The sequence below is a fragment of the Neopelma chrysocephalum genome, unplaced genomic scaffold (assembly GCF_003984885.1).
Source record: "Neopelma chrysocephalum unplaced genomic scaffold, ASM398488v2 Primary Assembly neopelma1_60, whole genome shotgun sequence".
Taxonomy (NCBI): Eukaryota; Metazoa; Chordata; class Aves; order Passeriformes; family Pipridae; genus Neopelma; species Neopelma chrysocephalum.
This window is the reverse complement of record NW_020897715.1, coordinates 587,560-613,703: the sequence shown is the minus strand read 5'-3', so window position 1 is coordinate 613,703 and position 26,144 is coordinate 587,560. Positions and strand designations below refer to the sequence as shown.

At 36.9% G+C, this 26,144-nt stretch overlaps 1 protein-coding gene across 4 annotated transcripts in view; it reads right to left on the bottom strand.

Annotated features, from left to right (window-relative positions):
* Window positions 1–426: 426 nt before the first annotated feature.
* Window positions 427–26,144, bottom strand: part of USP25 (ubiquitin specific peptidase 25) — a 69,672-nt gene continuing 43,954 nt past the window's right edge. For 3 of the 4 annotated variants that reach the window (XM_027680876.1, XM_027680878.1, XM_027680879.1), the window contains 13 exons: window positions 24,154–24,362; window positions 23,865–23,935; window positions 20,540–20,768; window positions 18,974–19,171; window positions 17,501–17,640; window positions 14,573–14,686; window positions 12,632–12,727; window positions 9,162–9,340; window positions 8,302–8,380; window positions 6,433–6,512; window positions 3,821–3,944; window positions 2,914–3,109; window positions 427–2,462 (listed from right to left, as the gene is read on the bottom strand). In XM_027680876.1, the coding sequence (XP_027536677.1) occupies window positions 2,290–2,462; window positions 2,914–3,109; window positions 3,821–3,944; window positions 6,433–6,512; window positions 8,302–8,380; window positions 9,162–9,340; window positions 12,632–12,727; window positions 14,573–14,686; window positions 17,501–17,640; window positions 18,974–19,171; window positions 20,540–20,768; window positions 23,865–23,935; window positions 24,154–24,362 (1,888 nt within the window). In that variant the 3' untranslated portion in view covers window positions 427–2,289. The remainder of the gene's footprint in view (window positions 2,463–2,913; window positions 3,110–3,820; window positions 3,945–6,432; window positions 6,513–8,301; window positions 8,381–9,161; window positions 9,341–12,631; window positions 12,728–14,572; window positions 14,687–17,500; window positions 17,641–18,973; window positions 19,172–20,539; window positions 20,769–23,864; window positions 23,936–24,153; window positions 24,363–26,144) is intronic. The other variant, XM_027680877.1, reaches the window with a different exon arrangement.

Genomic DNA, 26,144 nt, shown 5'->3' with positions numbered 1-26,144 from the left:
AAATCAGATATTTAAAATATAGTAAAATAGTAAAATGCATATATATTTATTTCTGCTTGACTAGACCTCAATTCAACCCAGAAACTCAAGTCTTTGCAAAGGAACACATATTTATCTTCAGTACTATGTTCTACAATGGATTATTTTCATACTTGAAGAAACTGAAAACAAAAAAAAACAAAGAAAAAGAACAATCTCATCCTTCCTTGCTTCCTTAATTTAAAATCGCTTAGATATTCTTCCCAAATGAAATAATTTATTACTCTCCCTATCTTAGAAAGAGTGGCTTTCCCCCTGTGTTTGTCACAAAGGATTACACAGATAAGGGTAACTGGCTCCTGCAGGGTTAGAGGGGAGCTTTCCTTAAAAGCTTCTACAAACACCCAAACTCAGAACCTTCTAGCAATAACAAAATAAGAGTTGCTCTTTTACATTTAATTCTTTTTACTATTATTGAAAAAGGCAAGTGAGAAGTCTGATCTGTTCAAGAGGTTGTTTAAGAGTACACAGTGCTAAGGAGGAATATTCTTGAGTTTCAGATCAAAGTGGAACAGGTGCAAAATGTAAAACCTTTTAAAATTTATCCTCTCTACCATTTCATAATAAGCATACCTTTTCCTTGACGAGTGATATTTTGCACATCAATAGTTTCAGACCTGAAAAAAAGGCTCCTGAGCAGTATTTCACTTTTAAAAGTTCAATATTCTTTTCGAAAAAAAGAATTTGATGAAGTAAATGGACAGTCTGAAAAAGCTTGAAGCACTGCCGTACTGAAAACAGAAGAGAACATCCCTAAACATAATTTGAATTGAAGGCCACACTCCAGTCACTATATATTGTGATCCACTGTCTCTCAAGAGTGAACTGCTTCTAAGACTGATATGCGCTAAGGGTGAACTCTGCCATTTCTTGCACATGAGGTGCCTACATTTATGCCCACTGCATTTCTAGGTGGTCCTTCCCTTCCTCTGTGGCCTTTTATTAGTAGATATTCAAATAAACACCATTCTTGAAAGCCTGTAAGGAAAAGATGTGTCGCTCCAATAAAAACATACAAATAAATATTCACATATTTTACTGATCTAACACAAAACGTTCTCTATAAAGAGTAGGAATCAAAATAGTGTCAGGTAACAGGATTACCTCAGACGCATTAAATCTCTTTTTCCACAAAATAATTAAGTTTCTTCATTAAAACCAGACAGTATTTAATTTCTACAAAAGAAGCCCAATAGATTTTTTTTTTTCACTTCCAATAGAAATTCAGTTAGGACAGATAAAAGATTTCTGAGATATTTTGTTGCAACAATAGCAACCCATTTCAAGTAAGGAATTAACGTTAAGGTTTTATTTTTGGTCATTTACATGACTAAAATACCAATTAAAAATTGATTAATCCTTAAGCTTAATAAATTCCATTTTTTAAAACCTTTATATTCTCTACTTTAATCAATTTCTAGAAATTTTGCTCAGAGGGTGTAATATATATCTACTGAAAATACTTTTAATTTTTTTACTCTAATTTTTTTTTTGAGAATAGAAGGAAGGTGCCATTATTGTTTTGCTTCAGAAGCCAGTCCTTACTGTTAGAAAAGACTCGGCATGGCCATTCACACAGAGAAAAGTGTTCAGGTGCAGTATCATACAGATCAGTGAAGAATATACAAAAAACCATAGTGTATAATACTGTGACAGTTTTTCAATATATTCACATACAGTAATCTCCGACTACCTGTATCTAAACTGGCCATAAATCCTGAAGAACCTTGTCTATAAAATTGAGTAACCCATCAATATACCATATTTCTTCTAAAAATATCCGTATTTTACAATAATATACAAGGTATCTGCTTGCAAACACAGAAGTAGCCATAAATAAAACTTTATTCTTTCATTTCATTTACAAGCTACCAAGTACCATGTATTTACACAGCACTGGACACTTAAAGTAGTTGCAGTCACAAAATGATCCAGACAGCTGTTGATAAAGTAAAGGATCTTAAGATAAAAGCAAAGTAATACTGTAACAGATAAATGGCAAAAAAGCAGTTTTGCCATAATGATCAGACTTGCATGTTGCATCAATTCTGGTTGAAACGACTGAGTGCCATGCGATTCTCAGCTTTAATCGTTTGCAGTCTGGCTAAAGTTTGGACAGTCATTTCTCTTTTGCAGTTATTAAAATAAAAAAGTTAAAAACTATAGCAGCAACAAGCAAACCCTGTGACAGGAAGGCAAGGTTTAAGAACTAAAAAAGTTTATACAATGTGCTTAGGAAGGTCGCAGAATTTATCTCCCATCGGCTGGAGTTCGACTGAGTGACAACATGATTCGGGCGTATCTTTCACACAGTTCATGTGTGGAGTAGGAGGGTAACTTTGGCGGGTCATTGAAACCTTTAATCTCTGTAGAACAATCTAGCAGTTTTGGCAGGAAATCTGTCAGCTTTTCTTGCAAGTTGGCTGCAAATCAAGCGAGAAAAACAAATGTAAGCACTTACGCCTGCATGTGGAATTCTCCCTTTTCTGCCCAATGTTGACTTTTTTTTAATGGTGGGTGGGAAGAAGAGGAGTTTCACTTGGAATAATCCACTTTCTACAGATCTACCAGCGATAACTAGGACATACCAATTCCTAGTATAGTAAAGATGTTGATATAAATGCCCGTTCAGATGGTCTAACACCACAAATGTTTTTCCATTTGAAAAGCACGTTTCCCTTAAGGCCTGATACCCCAGTGCAACACACGGAAAAACTTCTTATTTAAATGTGTACAGGATTATTCAAAAGTCAGGGTAGCTCAAAAAACGTCATGAAGGCACAAATGATATAGGTTCAATTCCAGTCATGAGAAACATCATATTTATAAAAAAGGTGCATGAGGGCCTTTAACCTTAATGAATAAATGACTTACGTTCCATTTCTTGTCCGAGATAGGAACACCAACGGTTTCTCATATCTTCCACAGCAACAATATCTTTCTCTTCCATTTCATCCACCAGTAGTAATGGCAAACAGGGGACAATAAGCTCATTCATGATGATCAGGCCATTATTCACTTCCTGATCATCTCCCGATTCAAACAGTGCTGCAGCATGTTCGTTTAGTTTCTTCATAAACCACCACAGAAAAGGAAAGCCTTTAAGTATACAGCATTTCACATTCTGCCATGCATCAGTTTTATCAGTTTGTTTTGTTCCCACAAAATTACCTAGTAATTCGTATTAACCACAGCTGTATTTTAACATTTACAGCAATGATATATAAACTCTAATAATCCACTCGATCTTGTGCAGTTCCTGAAGCCACTTCATTTCATACCTGCCAACTTCAACTTTGCAACTATTCTTTTTAAGACTGAGGTTCTGTCACCTGCTTTTATTTTCTCACTGTTGTTAAAGGTGACATAACAAGGAAAAAACCCCTTGCTTCAGACAAGGCATCACCACTGACGCCTTTTCCAATATTTGGCTCCTCATAAAACTATGGCAACAGGGTGAGTCTGCTCCCCAGTGCTGTCAACCATTGCTCCTACCTAGCCCAGACATGGTGGCAGTGAGCACACTATTTACAATCATAAATGTAACCAATCAAATCGATCAAAAATGACTGATTATTCAAAAAAAAAAAAAAAGGGAAATAATGTTTTCCTTTTTACTTTTGCTTTTTTTTCCCCATACGGGAGTCTAAGTATTAAATTGTTAACAGAGGGAGGTTTTGCTTTTGTTGTACATAATAGCAACACTTTTCTACTAATTAATTTTATTCAAGCTATGCAGCAAACTCAACTTTTTGAAACATATACTTGACCCTTCACTTACTAGCAAACATTCTCGTCTGTAGTGAGATATCAGCTCTTCATCATGCCCTCTGTACGGGCCTTTGGACAGGAGTTCTTTGTTATTCTGGTAAGCATAGATAAGGTAGAGCAAGGCTTCCATATAGCTGAAGTGAAGAAACAAAAGCATTAGATGCAACATCCAGGTACCACCTGCTCCAAGGTAACGTGAAGGATAGGTAACTCCACTTGCTTTATGTCTAGTCCACCCCTACCCACCAATCTCTTCACAATGTTTTTTTCTACCACACAGTTTTGTTGTTTAGACACATAAACCCAAATTATTTTATTATCAGGTTAGATCATTGCACATGAAATGTAATCCAGAGCTCACTGAAACCAGCAGGTATCATTTCACTCACTTTAAAACTGCCTTTGGATGGGCCTTGAGTAGACCTGAAAACTTTACTGTGCATTTATGTCACATTAGGTTTGAGGTTCTGTTGCCATAAATCTCTTAATAGCATTCTGCACCTCAGCAAATAAGAATCAAAGCTGTCACCTTACTTCCAAAACGTAAACTGTGAATTTTTAATATTGACTAACTTTAAGCTTTTCCAAATTACTGAAATCTAATGTGATGGAAGAAGCCACAACGGCACTTCAAAAGCAGAAGTGCTGTTAGACTGTTGGTAGTTCTGTCTTTAATCTAAATGCAGAAGATAAATGCAAGCCTGATTGGCAGACCAGGAGTAAGAGAGGACTCAGAAACCTAACAGTTAATAATTGACAGAGATCCCTTCATGTACAGATTAACAATCTCCCTTCACGCTGCTGCACACCATTTCCAGCAGAAACCTGAAATGGTTAATTCTCTGACTTACAAAAACCCACTTATGACAGGCATTGAAAGCAGCCCAGGCAGTTACCCTAAAAACAAGCACTTTGATATCTCATTTTTATTCAAATTTTTAAAAAAACTAGGAAGAGAAATTTCCTAAGGCAAGTAAGAAAAGGTACATTGTGCACTTACTCAACTCCTAGTGAGAACACGAGGTTATGGTTAAAGTTGAAATTACCAAAACCAAACCACCAAACTACTAAAAAAGGCTGAAAGTACTGAAACTGCAAACTCCTGAAAACTGCTGTTCAGCACAGAGCAGAAACCTGTGCTTTGCTCCCTCCCCTACAGCATGATCACAATATATTATGGCAAGAGGAAAATAAGTGAAAACACTGGTATTTTACAGTTGGAGTCCCAATGCCAAAGAACTTGAAGATCTTCCATTCCTGATTACAAGCTCAGAGCATGCATGAAGTACAGGGGTAACAAGGAGGGTTCCTGTAATCCACACCAATGCCTGTGACTTTTTTGCAACATCCCCAGAGTGTTTATTTTTCAAGTAAGCCAGGCAATCTTCTGACTAATCTTTGCACAAAAACTGTTTAAGACTGTCAAGGTAGCATATTGCAATTTGGATTGTTAATTAATGTACCATTTATTATATGCTAGCAAGCAGAAGACAAATCAAGACTATGGGGTCATTGTGTTTGCCACTATACAAACACATATCTTGTCACAAAGGCAAGGCGGTGTCTTTTCCAATCAATTTTTCTGGTTTGTTAGAGGCCTTTCTTTTTTGGGAAGATACAAGACAAGAAAGAGAAATATGAAGCATAGAGACAATGAATTAAATTTGATTCCCACTATAAATTACCTTACCTACTGTTTTATGCATGAAAAATCAGTGATTGACTACAGAATTGTTTCCAAAATCAAAAATTCCTATCTCATGTGAATGCTCAATTTTCACGCCACAGATGTCAACCACTGGATATTCTGCAACTAACTACTTCATTCCCTTGGCTGGGCATGGGAGGATGAGGTACTTCTGAACAATTCTGGTTTGAGACATTTATTCTCCATTCTCACTGAGGGATTCTCTCATGAGAATTGATTAATTCTCATTTTGAGGTATTTATACTGTAATCACCATCCTTGTTGCATGATCAGAATAAATTTTAGCTGTAGTGCATTAAGTACATAAATGTCACCAATTTTATACAGTCACAATTCCTGACTTGATTCGAAAAGAGAAGAGAATGAATCACCATGGAGCTAAGGACAATCAGCTACAACTATGACAGCTATGCATGATAGTTTTTCTCAAATATGTTCTGCTTTCAAGACCTTTAGAACCCATCACTGGTGGAGTTTTGGCTCAGAAGGCAAAACTTTGTTTTAGTGGGAAGACCCAGTAAAATGGCAGGTAAGACAGGACTTGACTAAATGTGATTGCTGATGAAAGCAGATAAATGTACGTGCATGTGTGGTGCCAGAGAAAGATTTTTATGGCTGAGGGATACCCAGAGCACTTAAGATTAGGAGAGAAGGAACAATAAGGGAGCACATGAAGGGTGCTCTGAAAAGTACCCATGGCTTGGTAAGAGATTGGAAATGGAGATTAAGGATAAGAAGATGTGGGAAGCTCTGAGGCAGATGCAAGACTGAAGACATTAATAGACTGAATAAATGCTTAACTGAAATTAATAATACATTAAACATTTCTTAATTTAAAAAATAGCTTTACTTATCAATGTTACATTTTGTCTTTATATCACTCTACTACATTTGAGTTCTATATTAACACTTACCTCTTTTTTTGGAAAAACTCCAATCCCACCATGAGAAACATGGTTGTTTCCCTGAAATGTCTGTAGTCTTGATGCCATCTCTGCATATAAGAAAGGGTAAATAGAATTTCATCCATACATATGAAATATATTTTTTCTTTTTTTCTTTTTTTTTTTTTTTTTACACACACCCCTCTTTCCACTTTTAGTGTTGAATACTCACAGTAAGTGCTAAGGACTCTTAGTAGGCTTGCATATGTGAAAAGTCCACCTGAATCCACCCTCCCTCAATAAAAAGAAAATTCTTAAATATCTGAAACCTTTCTAGATGAGATTATTCTTACAGAATGCATTACTATCTGAAAGGAACACAAAGCATCTTTGGAGAACCACAGTTAAGAATTTTATAAGATCCCGTTTTTTTCTTTCCTACACTACATTTAGTTATTTACTCAGGAAGTGTTAGAAAGCTTTTTCATACGCTAAATATTAAGCTTAAATTTCAATAAAAGAATGACATAGAAAAGGCCTGAACACTTTACATGGGAAGTGCCAAAAAAACCAAATCCAACTCCGACTGTGGAGATGTTGGTACTGGAGTAGAACATTTATCTTACTGCCTCACCATTTATACAAAGTGACTCCTGGTCTACTTTACAGGTAAATGCTCTAAGTGAGAAAGGCACTTTTACTACAGTACGTTAGATGCCAACTTTCAATTGTGCATTAAAGATAAAACAGGGGATAGCACACCAGAGGACACACTTTCTTACAGATTCAACAAAAAGAGCTTGAGAAAGGGTCTATAAAATGCCAACTCAATATACAGGACTAATACTGACACAATCTATGGAGAAACCACCATCTGCCTCAGCAGCTAGAAAAGGGGCACATCTGCAGGGGAACAGAAGACACCCCTAACTCCCCACTCTTAAAGCTAAGTCTAGAATTGTTTATTCTCTCTGTGCAGTGTCATTCTGAAAATGGTAAAATGTTGATCCCTGAACAGCCAAGAATATGAACCAGAAATGCAACTCTAAGGGCCCTTTCCCATCACAGGCTACAGAGGGCACACTGTAATATGGGAGTATCTATTGTAGGTCCTGGACACGTTAATGAGAAATGACAAATGTTTTTCATTTGGTTTGTGAGGGAATAATTACTCTCATAATCCTCCTAAACAAGTTCTTTGGACCTAACAGCACAACAATGAGGTGTAAGTGGTGCGCTGTTAAGAGGTCTTAATGAATATTATTACATAGAGTTGAAGCTGTTGCTGTAAAACCAGCTACAGGCTTAGCTTTAATTGTGAGATGAATTATTTTTGCAAATATAATCACGATTATTTAATGTCCCAGATTCGCTCTTACTTTCTCTCCAAGTTTTTACACAGGAGGAAATATTAAGTGCATAAGCTGGTTATGTATGGCCTCAGCAAAAAGAAGAATGTGCTGCTCATAAGAAAATGAGAATGGCCACAGAGACACCTGGAGGAAAAGCACAAATGTGGCTGTGCCTGCTACCCAGTTCTCAGGATGAGTAAGGCTGGGCTTAGACCACTCTCACTCCTTCACTGCCAGCTCTGTCTGCCTAGAGAAGCCAGTTGGCTCATATAGTGATAAGCTACAAAATATTGTTGCTGACGTCAAGACACGTTAATGAACTACGGACAGACTCCAACCTGACATTTATTTATGGCTCAAACGTTGGAATTACAGATGTGGAAATAACAGCTTTAGACCAACAACAGCCTCTAGAGAAACAAATGATCTTTCAATAATCAGTTTTAACTTCTCAGTGCAAGATAAGCGGAAATTTGCGAAGACAAAATTCAGCTCACTGGTAACTATTTCACCTTAAAACTTAATTTAAAGCATAAGAAATACTGACCTCGTATTCCTCCATGTTTACTTCATCTGGCTTTATCATTTCAAGTTTGGCTTGAGCAACCTTCATTATGTTACGGCACCTTACAAAAAGCAACAAGAAATCATGAAATATTACTGGAAATTCACAGAGGGTATTATCCACACAACACAGCAGCTTCAAACAGTATGAGCTACAGCCTTATGCAAACCAGTATGAAAATGCTACTCATTTTTATTATGCATGGTATAATCAGCAGGAGAGAGCACACTTTTGAAGTAGGTGTGATGGAGGCCTGTGCTATTTAAAGAATTACTTCTTGTTTTATTTTGCTAAATTGCCACATTGCTCAGTCTTTCTTTTAAAAGTTCAGACGGCTTGAAACACCCCAACATTTACTTTGCAGAAGTTTAGATTATTCACTACACAGAAATCAGACTAATGTTTTCTAACTTGTAATTTGTCTATTTCTAAAATTAAGTAGACAGAATTTTGAATGAAACAGAGACACTGTCTTGCTTTCAATTCAGTTGCTCACTTAGCTTGTAAGGCTTTGCTGTCTACTGCTGGCTTTCAGGGCAGTGAGGAAATGCACAATGAAAGAAAGTACAGAGATCTATGTGCAAAGTTATGAACAACACTCAGTATTTCTCCTTATTTTATATGAATAGAAACCCAACTTCTTGCTTACTCTTTTTATAGAGATTTTTATAAAAGATGATATGTTTTACCAAGTAAACTTGCAAGCTATTAACTAGGAGATAGAGCCAACTAAAGCCACCAGCCTTCCCTCTATTACAGGCACGAGCTGAACATGAAGAGGTGTCTCCACACGCCAGAGCACATTTGTGAGCACAGGAAATGAGACGCGCAGATCTTATTACCTTTCATCAAAGCTCAGATTGTGATCTCCAAACTGTTCCAGTAATGTTCTCTCAATTATCTTCTTTGGTGCCTGGTTTTGGATGAAGTAAACAATTGCATGACGCAGACGATAATCACATTCAGGTGGTGGATCTTCCTGGGCTAATTTTAGCAAACGCGTGTATTCCAATTTAATTGCCTACATAATTAAAAAAAAAAAATTATTCCTTCTGGCTTTTAACTCCAGCGTCACAAACGCTAACAAGACAATTCACATCCCATGGCATTTTGCCTATAAAATATTTTTTTAACAGTTCAATAGTTCACCCTTCTAAGAAGTCCAAACTATGTTTTTAAAAAAGCAAACAAACAAAGAAACAAAAAAACCCCAGACAAATTGTCAAGTTGTTCTTTTTCTTCCAAATTATGCCTGTCAAAATCCCAGGTAAACCTTTACTGCAAAAGCAGTTCCAATCCTGTGCTATGTTTCCCTGAGAGATGATTTATCCAATGCTTAGAGATTTAAGTATTTACAATCCAAAGCTCATATGAGATTTCCAACACTTAAAGAAATTTCCTGAAGATTCATAATGTAAAAAAAGTACCTCTAATATATGGTTAAAATGCAAATGCATGAATAAAATAAATTCTATGGGAAGTTAAATGAACATGTATGATTTTGGAAACACTAAGTGAGAATGAGAATGTCTCTCAACAAAGATGAAATTATAGGATTTATAAAGAAAAAAATAAATCAATATGAACAGTATTAGCCTCCTATAGGGCAGGATGGAGACCTCATTGAATACTTTTGGTCAACTTTAGAGGTCATCAGAAGTGTTTACATTTCCAGATGTGCCCTCACATTAGATTTTAATGAATATAATTTGTTCTGTTCATTAGATCTCATTCACTGAAACTATACAGCAGGAACAAAAACAGCAAGATAAATAATTAGAAAAATGGTGACAAATGTTAACACATTCCATAATTTATCTCTCAAAACAGGGAGGTGATGAGATTGTTTGCTAACACATCAGCAAAGTTTCAATACAACATTTGCACAAAATAAAGCTCCAAAGCAGTCAGAAAAAAAACCAACCCTGTTCAATATTTCAAACTCCTTTATGTTGTAATACCTGGCAGCAGCAGGTAACTGTCAAAAATTTGGGCTCCCATCCTCTACTAGTACATATCTTATTTCAGGACTAAACGAGTGGGTAGGATAATAATCATACAGGCTTAAACACAGAGCGTGTGGAGAACTTTAAAACTTAAGAGATTGTTCAGCATCAATATCTTTAAATACTCATATGCATTCCCATTAAAAAGGAAGTTTGGGAGAACATTATAAATGCCAAAAGCCACAGACAGAGCTTCTATTATCTTACAACAGAAGTTCTACTATTGGAAAGCCAGCAAGGATAACAGTTAAACCCTGTTTATTGAGGTAGGCCAGAAGCAAACAGAAATTGCTATTAAGACATTTTAATTGTTCATATAATTACTGAGACGTAGGAAAAAATGCAATGCAAAGCCTCTATTTTTATATTCATATTTTAAACAATATAGTATAATACAGGTTCAGAAACCCTATGTACAATGAAAAAGTAACACTTTCTTTACACAAAATACAGGAAAAAGGGACGGTAGAAAAAAGTATCACGGCAAACATTCTGCAAGGGCTGTCAATAAACTTTAAAGGAGGATGACTGGAAGAGGTCATTGACCAAGAAATATCTGAATCTTAGTCATGTCTTAAGCCTGAGATCTACCTTGGCAGTTAACCCACATCAAAGGGGTTTCACCCGAGTTACACTAAAACAAAGATATGGAAAACCCCCAAAATTTTCTGAAAACACTGATTTCATAAAAAACGATCACAAAGAAACACAGAGTATAACAGAATTAAAAGATACAGAAGCTTTTACAATAAGCTTATGGAGAAATGTGAGATTTCATCTGATAAATCTCAAAACCTGAATTCTGTTACTAAGTAGGATCAGTTCATCAACCTATGTTCATGCTAATTCATTTTTTGAAAATTAATCACGTTCCACCTCTTCTAAGCCATTGCAAACATGATTCCATAGAAAATGAGTAAGGAAAGTTGTCTACTTTCCAACAATTTAGTGTCAAAACATTTTTTACCTCAAAGACAAATTCTGTCCCCATGAAGCAGAAGTTTTTAAGCATTCAAAGATAAAGACTGAAAAACATTGCAACTGAGTATTGCCTTGATAACTCTGAAGCACTAAATATAATTTTATTTTGAACAACATTTCTGTTTTAAAACTATCAAAACACCCTCCATATTAAAAAAAATAACTAGGTATAATCAAAAACTTTCTGGTAAGGAGCGATTTGATCAAATGAGGGTGGTTTTTTGAGCTTAAAAAAAATAAAAAAATACTGACATATTTTCATTAAGTAGTAAGTTTGAAAAATAAACCAAAAAACAACCAGCACTGAATCCCATACTAACTCCATTTCACTGAACAGAGGCTATAGCAGGTGTCTCTCCATTCCCTGAGGGCAGGCACAGTTAACAGAGACAACCCTGCAAACATATGTTATGGTCATAACCCCTCTTTAAGTATCCATTACAAACCCCCACACAAACAGACAAACAAACCAACCCACAAGATTTCAAATTTCCTTACCAAGGGGTTGGAGAACCTTTTGGTGGCGGTGGTAGGGGTTTTTTTGTTTGTTTGGCTGTTGTTTGTTGGGGGGTTTGGGGTTTGACAGTTTCTTCTAGTGGAGCTACATCATAACAATTAAGAAGAAAACAGGCTGCTACTCAATAACAGGCAAGAAACTTCTTCCTCCTCTCCAGATCACATTTGAGAGGATTTTACATCATGTCAAAGTAATTCCATTTCTAATACCCTGAAAAGACTACGAGCTAAAAGTGCTCAGAAGTTTGTGTATTTAAGAAAACGAACACATTTTTAAATCTGGCATCATTGTGAAGAGCAATAACCACAAGAAGCCTAATGTCTAATTCCCAGTAATAAAAAATGTTATAATAAATAGTACTGACATCCATGCAGTTATACAAAAGAAAGTAATTTAGATTTTTTAAAAATCTTTTAAGGAGTATTAAACAAGAACATCTTTTAAAAATAAACAACAAATGATTAAACACTAATTTCCCTGGGTGAAAAAACTGATGTCCCAAAAGTCAAGTTACTAAAAGGAGGGGAGGGGAATATATTCCTATTGATTACATATCTAGGTTTCACGTTACTATTATTTTCCTCACTACTATTACTAGAAAGCTAAAATGCAGAAAGGTATATAAGCTACTGAAATGAACAGGGCAAATATTTGTCTATTTTTCAAGGGAGAAATATCTAAATGGATGACTGATATAGACAAATATGTATAGATGCTAGAAAAGACTTAATATACATCAAAGGGTAGAGGGAGTAGCATATCTAACAAGAAAAGTCAGAGGAGAAAAAGTTGAAAATGTTAGTTGTACCTTAAAGAACCCTGCTTCTGGCCCACACCTGTCATAAACATTCCTGGCTTTACCTATAGCCATGATAATACCTTGCATGTTCGGGGTCAGCATGACCTGCCACAAGGGATTTAAGGTAAAAGTTTTGAATGATTATTATTTCAATGACCAAATTCAATTTGCTTTTAGTCTCATGCAAGAAAAAAAGCAACTTAATGCATGCATACACTGAAATGCCACAATTCAATACAGATCAGGTGTGCATATTCTGCAAATCAAATCACGGCATGTGTATATAGTTTTACTGTAACAATATCAAAGGAATCTTATTAAAAAAAATTGAAGAAAACTGTGTCAAAAAAGTTACATGGTCCAAACTTCCCAGGAAAGGAACATGCATCGTTCAGCATTAGTATCCAGCAGAAACTGCACACTGAATGAGTGCTACCCATGGCCAAAGGATTTATAAAAAAAAAAAGTTTCAAGTAGAAAAATCATCCAATCACACTACACTAAAACCACAGTAAACCACACTTCCTGTATTTTATGCATATTTCAACATCAAAATCAGAGACTCATTCATTGCTACAAGTGCAATTGCTTCCTGAAGCATTTGCAGACAAATTCTTAAACATCAAACCCAAAACAATTAACGAACACAAAGCCAAACATAAGACACATATCTCACAGCTATTCACATCAGTTACATACAATTTGAGACATTTAGGTTACTCTGAAAAGCCTTTCTCCTTTGTTAACTGTGAGCAAAGAAAAACTCTCCCTCTCTCCTTGGTATAGCTGGTACAGCAACTGGCATAGCAAGAAAAGATGAAGAACCTGAAACTCCCTGCAAGAGTTTCCCCACACATAAAAACATTTAAAAAAAAAAAAAGTGAACACACTTACAAAATGAACAGGGAAATAAGCAAGAAAGTTTTCCTCTAAAAAGACAATGGCATGGGGACAACAGTGGAAAAAAAAAAGGAGAGAAAACCAACAAAAAAGCAGGTCACTATATGAGGTTAAATCCTCATGTCTTTAAAGGTGGAGACTACACATCTGTGAGAAGCCAAACTCAGGGTGATGATGTCAATTAAATAATTTTACTCCCTACCCCATAATCCCAGTTACAATTGATCACAATTCCAGGGCAGAATGACCTGAAATATCCATTTGCCTAGGGAAGCTAAAGCTCCCCAGAGCCCCCCAAGAACACATGCTCAGACACCTGAGAATATGGGCTGCCCCAACACTAACCCCAACCAAAATATTCACAGAGTAGGCAGTGTCAAGGCAGGGCAGTTTAATGTTCCTTTTTACTGCTAAAATAGGGCAGCAAAAAATAATGTCTCTCAGGATAACAACTGGCTTCTCGTTTATTCCTCAAGTAGTACCAGGTACCTGCACCACCCTGGGCCTGACCTGTAAAAAAAGAATTTTTTTTTTTTTTTTTTTAAGCTTTGCAAGAGTCAGCTCCACCAGCCACATCAGTTTCAGGTTATTTCCACGGATAATTTAATCCCCAAAGCCTGAAAAGCTTAACCTTGGCAAATAAGAGATCAGACTTGAACATTGGCTTTACTGGACTGACACAGAAGCACAAACATTAAGAACATCACTCACTGTCCTGTCACTTTTTAAATAATGGAGCGGTGTGCAGTCTATCACCAGCATTTTGAAGGCTACTTGGCCTAACACAAACATTCAACTTTCACAGCTGAAAAGACAAATACACCTCCAGTGTAAACGGTACCATGCAAAGCGTGCCCAATTAGAGTAGGTAGTGCTTTCCTTTCATATTTCATTACGAATTAATATATTGTTAAGATTACAAATCGTTAAGCATTTAGTTTTGCAGAAATCTGTTAAGTGTCACTGTGTGCAAACATGCCAGAACTTCTCATCAGGCAGCACAAGAAAGCACCAAGGAGGAGCGGTGCACACAACCGCAATCAAATGTACCTCATCGTCATAACCCCCCTCCTCTGACTCAATCACAAAAGTCCCTACATCGGGAATCGCCACCTCTACAACTCGCTGGTTAGGAGCTGGTGGAGCTGGGGCATTATCAGAGCTCTGCAGAAGAAAACCATTATCAGTATGTGTTTGGGGGAAAAAAAAATAAAAGTAATAATCAGAAAATACGGAAAATTACGGAAAGATGCAAACTGACAGGCTGATCTACTACAGTGGTGTGCACTGCTGAAATTCTGAAAAAATTAAGAAACTGAGAACATAAGTGATATTTTTAAGCAGTACATTTTAAAGTTAAGCCATAATTATTAAAAATATTTCATTCATTCTTTAATCACTAATTATACCTTTACAGGTTAGGATACCAGTATTGCAACTCTAACATCTGTTACAGATCTAAGGCAGTTGACAAAGGATGAGTCTATGAACCACCACTTCTTATACATTTCACGCCAAAATTACTGAATGTATCACAGAATCACAGAATGGTTTGGGCTGGGAGGGACCTTAAAGATCATCTAATTCCAAGGATGTCACCCACTAAATCAGGTTGCTCACAGCCCCATCCAACCTGGTCTTGAACAGGGCCAGGCCAGATATTTCATATCTGAAATACCTCTTGAATTCATACTAAAGGATGGAAACAAGCCAAAGCCTAACATTTCCTGATGCTCTGGGAAAAGACCAACCAACCAACCAACCAACCTCTAACAATCAAGATATTTTAAAAATATTTAAAGGTACATTACAATTAACAGGTTTATTTTTTTTAGAAGAGTAATCAAAAACTAAATCAGAGGAAGATTTTGCTAGTCACTGAAATTCTTGCTATGTTAAAATGAGTTTTAAACAATAATGGACACAATCTCAGCTTCTATGGTCTATCACTGAATAATAGGCAGCTTACAACATTTGCAGAACTTAAACCTTGACTCTCATCTAAGCAATCACAGAGTGCCATGCTACTTCTCCAACTATAACAATAGTCTCATTTTTTAAACAAAGATTCCAGAAATATACAGTTATCTATTCACACCCAACACTGTATAAATACAAAGGAAAACTGTGCAATCAGAGGGCAGGAAAAAAAGGGCAGAAGGGCAGAAAATGGACAAAATGAACATGTGATGACTAACCTACAATCTTGTAGGTTACATATTCTGATGTTGGCTTTCCTTCTTTTAAAAATGGAGAAACAAAAAGAGGAAGAATGGAATATATGGTTGCGTGGAAGTAGAATAATTAGAAAGCATGCTGATACACTGAGAAGGAAGCACAATTCCACTAAGTGAAATTTGGGTATACAGAGAGCAGCTTTAAAACATTAACATAGCACCTTCAGATTAGCTAGAAATTTGCTTTAGATTATAACAGTTGAAGTACAGTAGTTTTTAAATAAAAGAGTTTGCATGGTTTGTTTTTTTTCATTTATATTTTTCAAGAGCCATCCATCTTGCTGCAGGGAAAATACTGCAGTAATACAACCTGCATCTGCCTCATCAAGACTATCATGGTGTTCCCATGTGGTTCCTCAACCACAGCTTTGTGAAGCCCTAAGGCTGACCACTGTGCAAGGTGTCATTATCCTGAACTAAAACACTTGATCCATGGCATAAGTCTGTAAGATTCTTTCACATCCCACTGGGATGGATGCCCACAAACCCTAGAAAAAGGACAGCATTATGAAAGACATTTTATCATGGGCTTGGTAACTGCACAGCTACCCCTTCAGCTGGAGGTAAATCATATTAAACAGGCTCCCCCTAAACTGTTCTGGGTTCTGAGAACTCAAAAAAAAAAAAATCAGAGATACAGTAGCCTAAAGGATTAGTGGCAGAGCATCTTTTCATCAAGGGTTAGATCAGTCTCCCTGTTAACTCTGATTTCAGTTTAGCAGAGAAAGTGTGTTTCCCTGCTTTCCTGACACCACAGGAGAGAGGAGTGGAAAACACAGCAGGTCAACAAGTTGTCAACAATTTTCAAAGGCTTTAAGAGGACTTCCTGCTGGCCCCAAAGATATCTATGGCTAGATCTGCTGCTGTTTAATGAGGGTTCGTACCTGAACCATCTGCTTCAAATTCTGCAGAGATCTAAACTGTTCATATCTCTAGTGGTCACTAGGGGTGCCTAAGGAAAGTATACTTCTTATGTCTTATCCTTATGGATACAGTTTCAAGACGGATGCATGTATTGTTTTAATGACCCTTGGTTTTGTGGTCATCTACTTATAGAGAAGCAAAAAAAATAATTGCTGGAAGAAAAAACTGTTAAATACTAGTTTCATTAAGAACCCATAAAATAATGTCCCATTCCTCTTAGTATTTTTTGTATGAAGTGAAAACAGAATCACCCAACACTAATTCTTATCACCATTTAAAGTTAATATATGCATCCTATGAATCACAAAAAGTAATTTTCATGAAGTTGTGAATCTGCATAAAGCTACAGTATATTGTTGAAAAAACCCTTATTTTTGAAAGCTGCATTAACTGCCACAGGTATTTCAAGGGAACTAAATTATAATCTTATATTTCACAGACAAAAACCTCAATGTCTAAAGCAGTATTTTTCAAGTCTTTTACACGGACTGTCAATATTTTCTCCTCAAAAATACATGGAACCATCTAATATTTTTAGAAGACTGTGAGCACAAACATCTGATTTTAATTTGAACAATAGGCTGTACTCTTGACAAGCACTTTAATCCCATAGAGAACTTGTATTTAGTATTTCTTTTTTGCCCCACATTCATTACTGTTGTACACACTTTCTGAATGGACTTCAGTTTGGACAATCCCTGAAGAAAGACCAATTTCAGTTCAAAGTTTCCAGACACACACCCTTTAGTCAGCTTTTATCATTTCCATTTGCAAAATAAAAGCAAAAGAAGTATTTCAAGCTTCAAAATATCCTCACCGTATCCATTATAGCTTCTGGACCTCTATCTTCTTGTTCAGCTAAAGCTTTATTGATTGCTTGTACAGAATCTTCTTTTAAGTGCTTTGAAATATCAGTTCTTGATGGCTGCTCTAAATATTCTGGTTCTCCTGCTTGAACTTAGTGAGAGAAATAAGATAATTTTGTGTGTTAACATCAGCATGAATTTTGAATTGATTAGTTTTTGTTTGGATCACTGTCTCACAGATAAGGTAAGCACACAGAAAATGCAGGGTAGGTCACACAATTCACAAATTCAATTTTACAGCAGTCTGTGTCTCGTGTCATTTTGAACACTTCCCTATAAATGGATCCCTGATTTTATATTAGTAACAACAGACCCATCCTGTCTATAAACCCATTAAGGCTCTTGAGTGAGGGGTGTTCATCAATCGATCATCAGGGGTGACCAAGAACAAAGAGGAGATTCTACTTGAACTTTCTGTGGGATACAGACTCAATATATGGAATGACCTACAGACACTTGAATGCCAGATGTATTTTGACTTTGTAAAATAATAAACACAATGTGTTCATCTGCCTTAAGGGATATCTCAAAATCTCTTCCACTTGGGGGCAATAAATTGATTAGCATAAATATTGTCTTATATTCCTTACATGACGAAACCAAATTTTGGCAGGCAAATAAAACATTCATTTTGTACTTTCCATTAATTAACAAAAGAACAAAAACCAGTCTCAAAGTGTTTGCGAACTCAAAACATACAGAAGATAAAGTAACTCTCCGCAGAGTTCACAAAACAAGCAATGTCATTAAATCACTGCACTTTGTAAATTCAGTTTGCAGTCACAGATAGTTATGAGAAATATATGCTCAGTCTTAACAACTCCAATGAAGCAATGAAAACATCTGGACAGCAGCCTCACTACAAATCATTGGCCTCACTGTTGCTGGTCAGAGTCTTTTCCATAATTGTAACACCCTTGTTTTTACATAGTAAAATCTTAAGTGGGCCCTGCTATTGCTAAATCTACTCAATGCACCACACCAAATAAATTATTCTTCTCTTTGTATCTAAATTCTGTCTTAATTTAAAATGAGAACATAAGTCTGGTACCCAATCATGCTGAATAGAAGAATATACATCACTTACAGACTAACAAATTCTCAAAACAGACTGGTGAGACCTGTTAATAATTAATAATTACTTGTCTTAAAAGGTCAGAGTTTATATGAAAAAAAAATAAAGCTAAAGATAACTGGGAGGGAAAAGGCAGATGAACCAACAGCTTTTTTTTTCTTTAAATAAAAAATGAAATGCAAAAAACCCCCAGACTGAGCCTCAAGTACAGTTACTCTGGCCAAGTGAACAGTTGTAATTCATGATTACAAAATTAACTTCTTTTTTGTTGTTAAGCTGTAAAACAATATATACAAAACCCAGTGACTTTTGGTCCTCGTCCTTTTACAAACAGGTAGAAGCAGCTAACCTGGAGCAGGTGAGGGTGCTGGTGCCCTGGGTATCTGAGATAACAACTTCTCCTGCTGTGCTTTCTGAGCAAGTTCTGCATCCCACTCTTCAAGTTCTTTTTCAAAACGTTTATTGTCTTCCTTGACATAATCCCTTAGATCAGAAGGTAGCGTGTCCATTCCAACAAGCATTTGCCCCGTTTCTTTGTTAAACTCCTCTGCAGTAACATGAAATATAAGTTTCAGAAAAAGAAAGAACAGGGAAAACAAAGTATGTTCAACAGATTTCCTCAAGTGAATTACTGAAAATGTACAGTGTAACACCAAAACCCCCAAACTATATTACTTCTAACTGGTTTTACTATCTGTTGGGCACTCCTCTGCTACTGAAACATACGGCTACTGCTCCTGTGATCTTTGGATTTTACATTCTTGGGCACTATCAGACCACTGACACCTTGAAAAATAAGCCTTTTGGGCCACGAGCACCTGTGACTGTGAACATTCATAAAAAAAAGTCACGAAACCCCCACCATCACTCGATTGCATTGCAGCCACACAGAGATGGACACAACTGAACTTCCCAAGGAAAAAGGGGAAGGAGAGTGGGCCTACAGGGATTTGGAAAGTCAACTGATAGGAACACTAGCTACACTGAGCAACCTTCCCTTTTGTTTGGAGAATGGTGTCTGCAGGGGTATCCCAGACCCCAGGAGATCAATCAGCTGTAACTGTCCCACAGTGAGCAGCCCTCAGACTTAACTGGAGTGGCAGAGCAGCTACAGGGCCCACAGACCCCATGGCTGCAAGTCCACTACCAATCTGGCAATCTAGGAATGTCATGCTTAATATCAGTTCTCCTTTAAAAACTGAACAAATGAGCACTCAAGCCTCCTGCCCTAAGAAAAGACAGGAGCATGAAAATTTTCCCCAACCTATTATTGCATCTGTGGACATTTTCACAGTCAGCTCCCTGGCTACCATTATTATAAAATTCATGCTAAAGGGATCTTTGTCCCCTCTTCAAACACTTCCATACGAGGCCTTATAGTTGCATTTTACTACATGTCCTGAAAAAAAATTTCCCAATCCATGTATTGCTCAGGTTTAATGTGTGGTTGTTAGGGGCTAAGTTATTTACATTTCAATTTACTGCATAAGCTTTCAAGTTTCCATGCTCCAACAGAGTGCATCAGAGCTCTGAAGCTTAAGGAAAAAAAAGGCAAAAAAAAAAAGGCAGCTACATGAGGATTTTAATGTAAAATGTTCATTTATCTATTTCCATGTTTCTGTTCTAATGAATTCTGGGCATGCAATGACTTGGCTAAAATGTTTGCAAATTAGCAAACGTATAGTTTATTTTAATCTCTTAATAATGTTGAAACACTGGCATTATCTTTATTAATCTAGAAGTTGAAAAGCAATTGTTCTACCTACAAAAATAATCTAACAGTTATGAGCAGAAATAAAACTTTCAATAATTATTAAAAACATTGAAAAAATCTGGAAATCCATGTGAGAGAAGCTCACTTTATCGATGTATTTAGCTATTCTATACCATGCAGAACCCATATTGATAACATTACCTTGTATCAAGTATTGTTCCTTATCATTGATATACATTAAACAATATGCACTGGCATTCCTGTAACCACCAAAGGAGTCCCGTTCCAACTCTTCCCACGTTGACTTTGTCACAGAAATGTCATTGTATTTCATCCATCTGTTCTGGTGGTGGTCATAAATATACGCCCAGTAGTGTCCTGCATTTGCTTGACCCTCATGAACTAGCACAGCATGTAACCTATAAGGAACCTTAAAAAAAGAAAACAGAAAAAAACCCAAATGTCAAACTCTGTTTGCCAGCAGTTGGTTCCTAATGTATGCCAGCAATAATAGCTACATTAAATAAAAATAACAAAAATAAAGTTAAACAGAATCAAAACAACACAGAGGAAACACAAACAAGTAAAACTAGCAAACCACTAAGCATAAGGACTTTGAATTATGTTACTTACCACTACTAGTTACAGGAGATCTTAAAAACATTAGTGAGTAGCATAAATGTCTACTCGGCTGTCTTTACTGCTGACTCCCTTTTTTCTTAATTCCATAATATTCCTACCTTCCTTGTACAAAAACCTCTCAAATATGTCAGCCTTGACTGTCTGTGATTTGCTCCAGCTCTGACCTAGTAAACCCGTCAAAAAGTCTGGAAAGGCACATGCAAATTCAAGGTAATAAACTCTTGTTCTTTCTATGTGCCATTAAGAGAGTTTATTAAAGGAATATCTGAGAGTTGAATACTTCTGTTACCTAAAGGTAAAATTACTACAGTAAAATAGGAATACAACTGTTTTCTGGTATTGTAAATGTATCAGTAAAGGCACTGCCACGTAAAAGCATGGATCACCCGAAGATGTCCTCTCCTCCTCCTGCAGCAAAGAAGGAAGATACCAGTTTCTAGGAACGATGTAAAAAGTATTCCAGGTTACGTCTGTACTACGTATTTGTTGCAAATATCATTTGAGTACCTCAACAATCAATAACCATAAATACACACATAACTCTGCCTTGAGAAACTCCTTGAAGTCACTTTTAACCTGATCATTCTGTTCCATGCTATATGCAAGGGCTGGAGATTTTGCAAACCCCCTTGAACTGTAAAGCTGACTGACTGCACAGCAGCTGGAATCAAACAGCCTGTCATTCCAGAGACCAAACTGCACTCTAAATCTCCCAAACACAAGAAGTATACACAGAAGAAATCCTGGCAAGTCCTTAAATCTAAATGCTCTGGGGGTTTTAACATCTGTTATTAAACCAGTGTGAAAGCCTTCTTAAAATGATTGCAAGTCCATGTATATTCACAAAAATATATGCATATCCTGATTTTTAAAAAAATTAAGTTCTCTATAGACTTTAACAAAATAAAATTCCTCACCCTGAAATCAGGCACTAAAAATCCCAGGTGAATTTAAAACATTTTACTTAAAACCACGCTAACTGGGTCAGCTTGAGGGCCCCTAACATTTCCTCCAGCTCTGGAGAACCAGCTGCCCACACTGAGCTTCCAGGAAGGTTCCCCACAAAGGTCTGTGACCAGTGTACAGGTGAGATCAGTGCTGACAGAGGTCTCTTGTGATAAGCCATTGTATCAACAGTAATTAATAGTACAGAGCATTAAGCTTCTTAGCTTACACTGAGTACTCATGAAACAGGAATGGAGCTTCACCAACCCACCTCTCACTACAGAATAGATATGTCAAAGCTGCTGTATCCAAGATAAACTCCCACAGGAAAAACTGTTGTGTCATTTCCCCACAGCAAATTCATGGAAGGGGAGAAATAATTAAATAAGCAGCTGATGAGCCATTGATTCAGGAGACCAAGATAAAATAAAAATTTCAGGAACGTATTTCATATGAAAACTTGACAAAGGTTTTAGGACGACTGTAGTTTTCCTTAGACTCAAAAGAGGTCACAAGGAGAAGATGAAGAGCTTCTCAAATAGTTCATACAAGCACTAGGAAGTATCCTGCAAATATAATACGTTTGTCTTAAAAATTGTCCAGTTTTATGTGCCTAGAACATGACTTACAAGTGAAAAGCTTTCAGTTCAGCAACTGTATTGTGCAGGGGAAAACATCGATACTGTGAAACTTATCCCAGAGAATAGAGCAATACCCAGCTATCAAATCACCCAGATGTAGATGGGCAAGGAAAAGTGGATTGTGTGCACCTGCCTCCTTCCTATTGTGCCAAAACACCCATGGGACAAAAACTTTGCTTCCAGCCTGTGATTTCAGATGGGTCCAGCACCTACTTCATGTTTTACTAAGTAATCTCCTTTTTCTTCTGTAATGACAGCTGACTACTACCTTTGCCATCCAGAGGTATTTCCTCCTATAACACCTAAGCCAACACAGGTAGACTACTTGCATACAGTGTTACCAAATTACTTAATTTTACTGTTGGATGACACGTAACCTTCTTGTTATAACACAAGTATTAAGGAAAAAAAAAAGTGCCTGCAAGTAGCAAGCTTAAAGAAAGTCATCTGGGCAAGTCTGCCTGAAATCCTTAACATCAGAGCTCAGCTGCCAGGAAATATTACAAGCCATGTACAAAATGAAAACATACCTCAAGGAAAACTGTAAGCTGAACAGATCTTACTTGGAACGAAAATAGTTCTTTTTACTAACAGAAAGTAACAGAGGAAGTAATCCTTAACCTTAAAACCTGTCAGAGTGAGAGAACATGAGTATGTGAACATAAGAAATGGCAGAGGAGCCATAACTCCATAGTAAAGCATTCTAAAAACGCTGTTCAGATTACACAACATGAGAATTTCCTGAAGGGCAGCTTAGACTAATAATCAAGGTTGTGACTGATACTAAATCTAACCAGTGTTTTAAAAATCTAACAATAGCAAAACAACAACAAAACCACTGACGTGCATTAATAACTACAAATCACAATCAGGAGCCTGAATTCCCAAGTATTAGCATGGAAGTTGCAATAATAAAGACACTCACTAAGCAGCAAAGTACAAAAATAATAGTTTCTTGTATCTAATGCTTTGCCACCTTAATGCCACAAGATTACCTAGCAATATGGTCAAATCAGGACAAAAAGAACCTTATTGCATGAATCTGCATTCAAGTAAAAAATGGATCAGAGATGGAACATATTTTGGTTTTTCATCATAAAGGTGCTTAAACTTAAGCATGTCACCTGTAAAATATTGCAATGCTGTCTTCCATCTGACTGTGCACAACTAAAGTGTTTGCAAATCTCAAAGCTCTATGTAATCATGGTATACTTGCTCCATTTTCAAGCATCTAAGAACTTTCAAAAATTGACAAAAAGGATCTATTTTCAGTTATCTCATGCTGAAACTGTACTTACTTGGACCATTGTTTTGTCAGAGTACATCAATTCAATTGTCCGGTGTATTCTAGATATACTTTCTTGTAAATCTGAAAGAGAAAAAGAACCTCTCTTCCATAAGGCTGCATAATTGCACGTGGCTACATCTTTATTTTATGTCACTAAAAGCCAAACACAGATATGTTTCAATGTGGTGCACACTGATCTACCCACGTGCCAAACAATAAACGTTCTTGGATGAAAAATTTCCCCCTCCTTGCCCAAATGTTTTCCAACGGCAAGTGCATTCCCCAGCTCGTGGCATTACCTCTAGTGTCATTCTCTACTTCGGTCCTCCAGCGATGCAAACAGCCTTCCAGGACAGACAGCTCCTCCTCAGTGATGTGCCTTGGTGCCGGATGCATCGGGAGATCAGGAGGAATTCGTGATTGCGTGAATGGTTTATGTATTACTGATCTTTGTACAGGAGATGTGCTTGGAACATCTGAAGAGGAAGGCCCCTGCTGCTCTATTGTGCTGCATTCATTCAAAACATGAAATACAAAAACTGAATCATCATGTGCACAAACTGAAAGCTACAGCACAAAAATAAGCTTTTCCTCTGAAAACAGAAATTGTAAAGGTAATATTTTCCTACAGTGCAATTCAGGAAAGGTACCTACAATATCACTATGGAATTAGTGTGTAAATTCTGAAAACTCTGTGGTGCACTACATGTTAGCAAAACAACAACTGCCATTACCAAACATAAAGGAATGAGATTTGGATCGGTCAAGCCATAGTTTGCTTCACTTGAAATGCTACTAAAACACTTTCAAATCACAATATACACGTAATCACTGTGGTTTGAAACATTTACTGCCAAATGGCACAGAGAAAAATCACAGCAGCTTGTCTTATGGCCCACTGACCATAAAATCCAATAAACACAAATTCTCCATTGAATAACTTTGTGTGTCCTATGCCTAGCAGACATTCTTTTTCTGATCACCTACCTACAACTCATGTTAACTGAACAACAACAATGAAGGGACCTCTGATATTTACAGTACATTGGGAATTGAGTACCAACCCATCTAAATTTGTTCCAAACAACTCAAACTGAGGAGCAGCCATCTTAGGAGAACTCTACAAGAGCAGCAGAATAATAAAAATTAAAACCTGTTACAGATTTTTCTCTTCTCATCAACAAGACCACCTATATATAATTACACTGCATAACAGGAATCTGAAGATGTTTCTTGCAAGCCACTGAATTTTTACTTTGGGTACAGCATCATGATATAGCCTGAGGAACCTGGATTCTTCAGTAGTTTACAAAGTTCTGAGAATATTAAGAGCTGAAAATGTCACTCTATATAACATGTTGTGGTGTTTCTACAGATTGACAAAAAAAAGTCACAAGGCTTACATTTTTACAGAACAAAATTCCTACATAGGAGTTTGAACAAAGTATATTACTTTCGATATTGTATTTCATGCAAGCAATGGTAACTTTTAGAAGTTTGTCTTCTCTTATCAGTCATCGTCATTTCTACAATAGGACATTTGAAATCTTTTTGAAGTCTTTTTAGATACATGTACTTTATTTCCTTGTACTACAAAGTTAACCAGAACCCAAACCCCTATTTTCCAAATGTAATATAAAAAGCTATGTTATAAACCGTTAGTGTCCACCTAACCAAAGTTATACTCTATCATAGAATCATCTAGTTTGGAAACGACCCCTAAGACCATCAAATCCAACCATTAACCCAGCACCTGCCACCTCCACCACTAAACCATATCGCTGAGTGCCACATAAACATGCCTTTTAAATACCTCCAGGGATGGTGATTCCACCACTTCCCTGGGCAACCTGTTTCAGTGCTTGACAACCCTTTCCATGAAGAAATTTTTTCCTAATATCCAACCTAAACCTCCCTTGGTACAACTTGAGGTCATTTCCTTCTGTCCTATCACTTGTCACATGGGAGAAGAGCCTGACCCCCATCTGGCTACAACCACCTGAAAGGAGCTTCAGGAGGTGAAACCTCCTTTCAGGTGGTTGTAGAGAGCAATCAGGTCCCCCCGAGCCTCCTTTTTTTCCAGGCTAAACACCCCCAGCTCCCTCAGCAGCTCATCAGACTTGTGCTCCAGACTCTTGCCCAGCTCTGCTGCCCTTCTCTGGACTCGCTCCAGCACCTCAATGTCTTACTTGCAGCGAGGGGCCCAAAACTGAACACAGGATTTGAGGTACAGCCTCACCAGTGCCCAGTACAGGGGGATGGTCCTGCTGGCCACACTATTTCTATACAG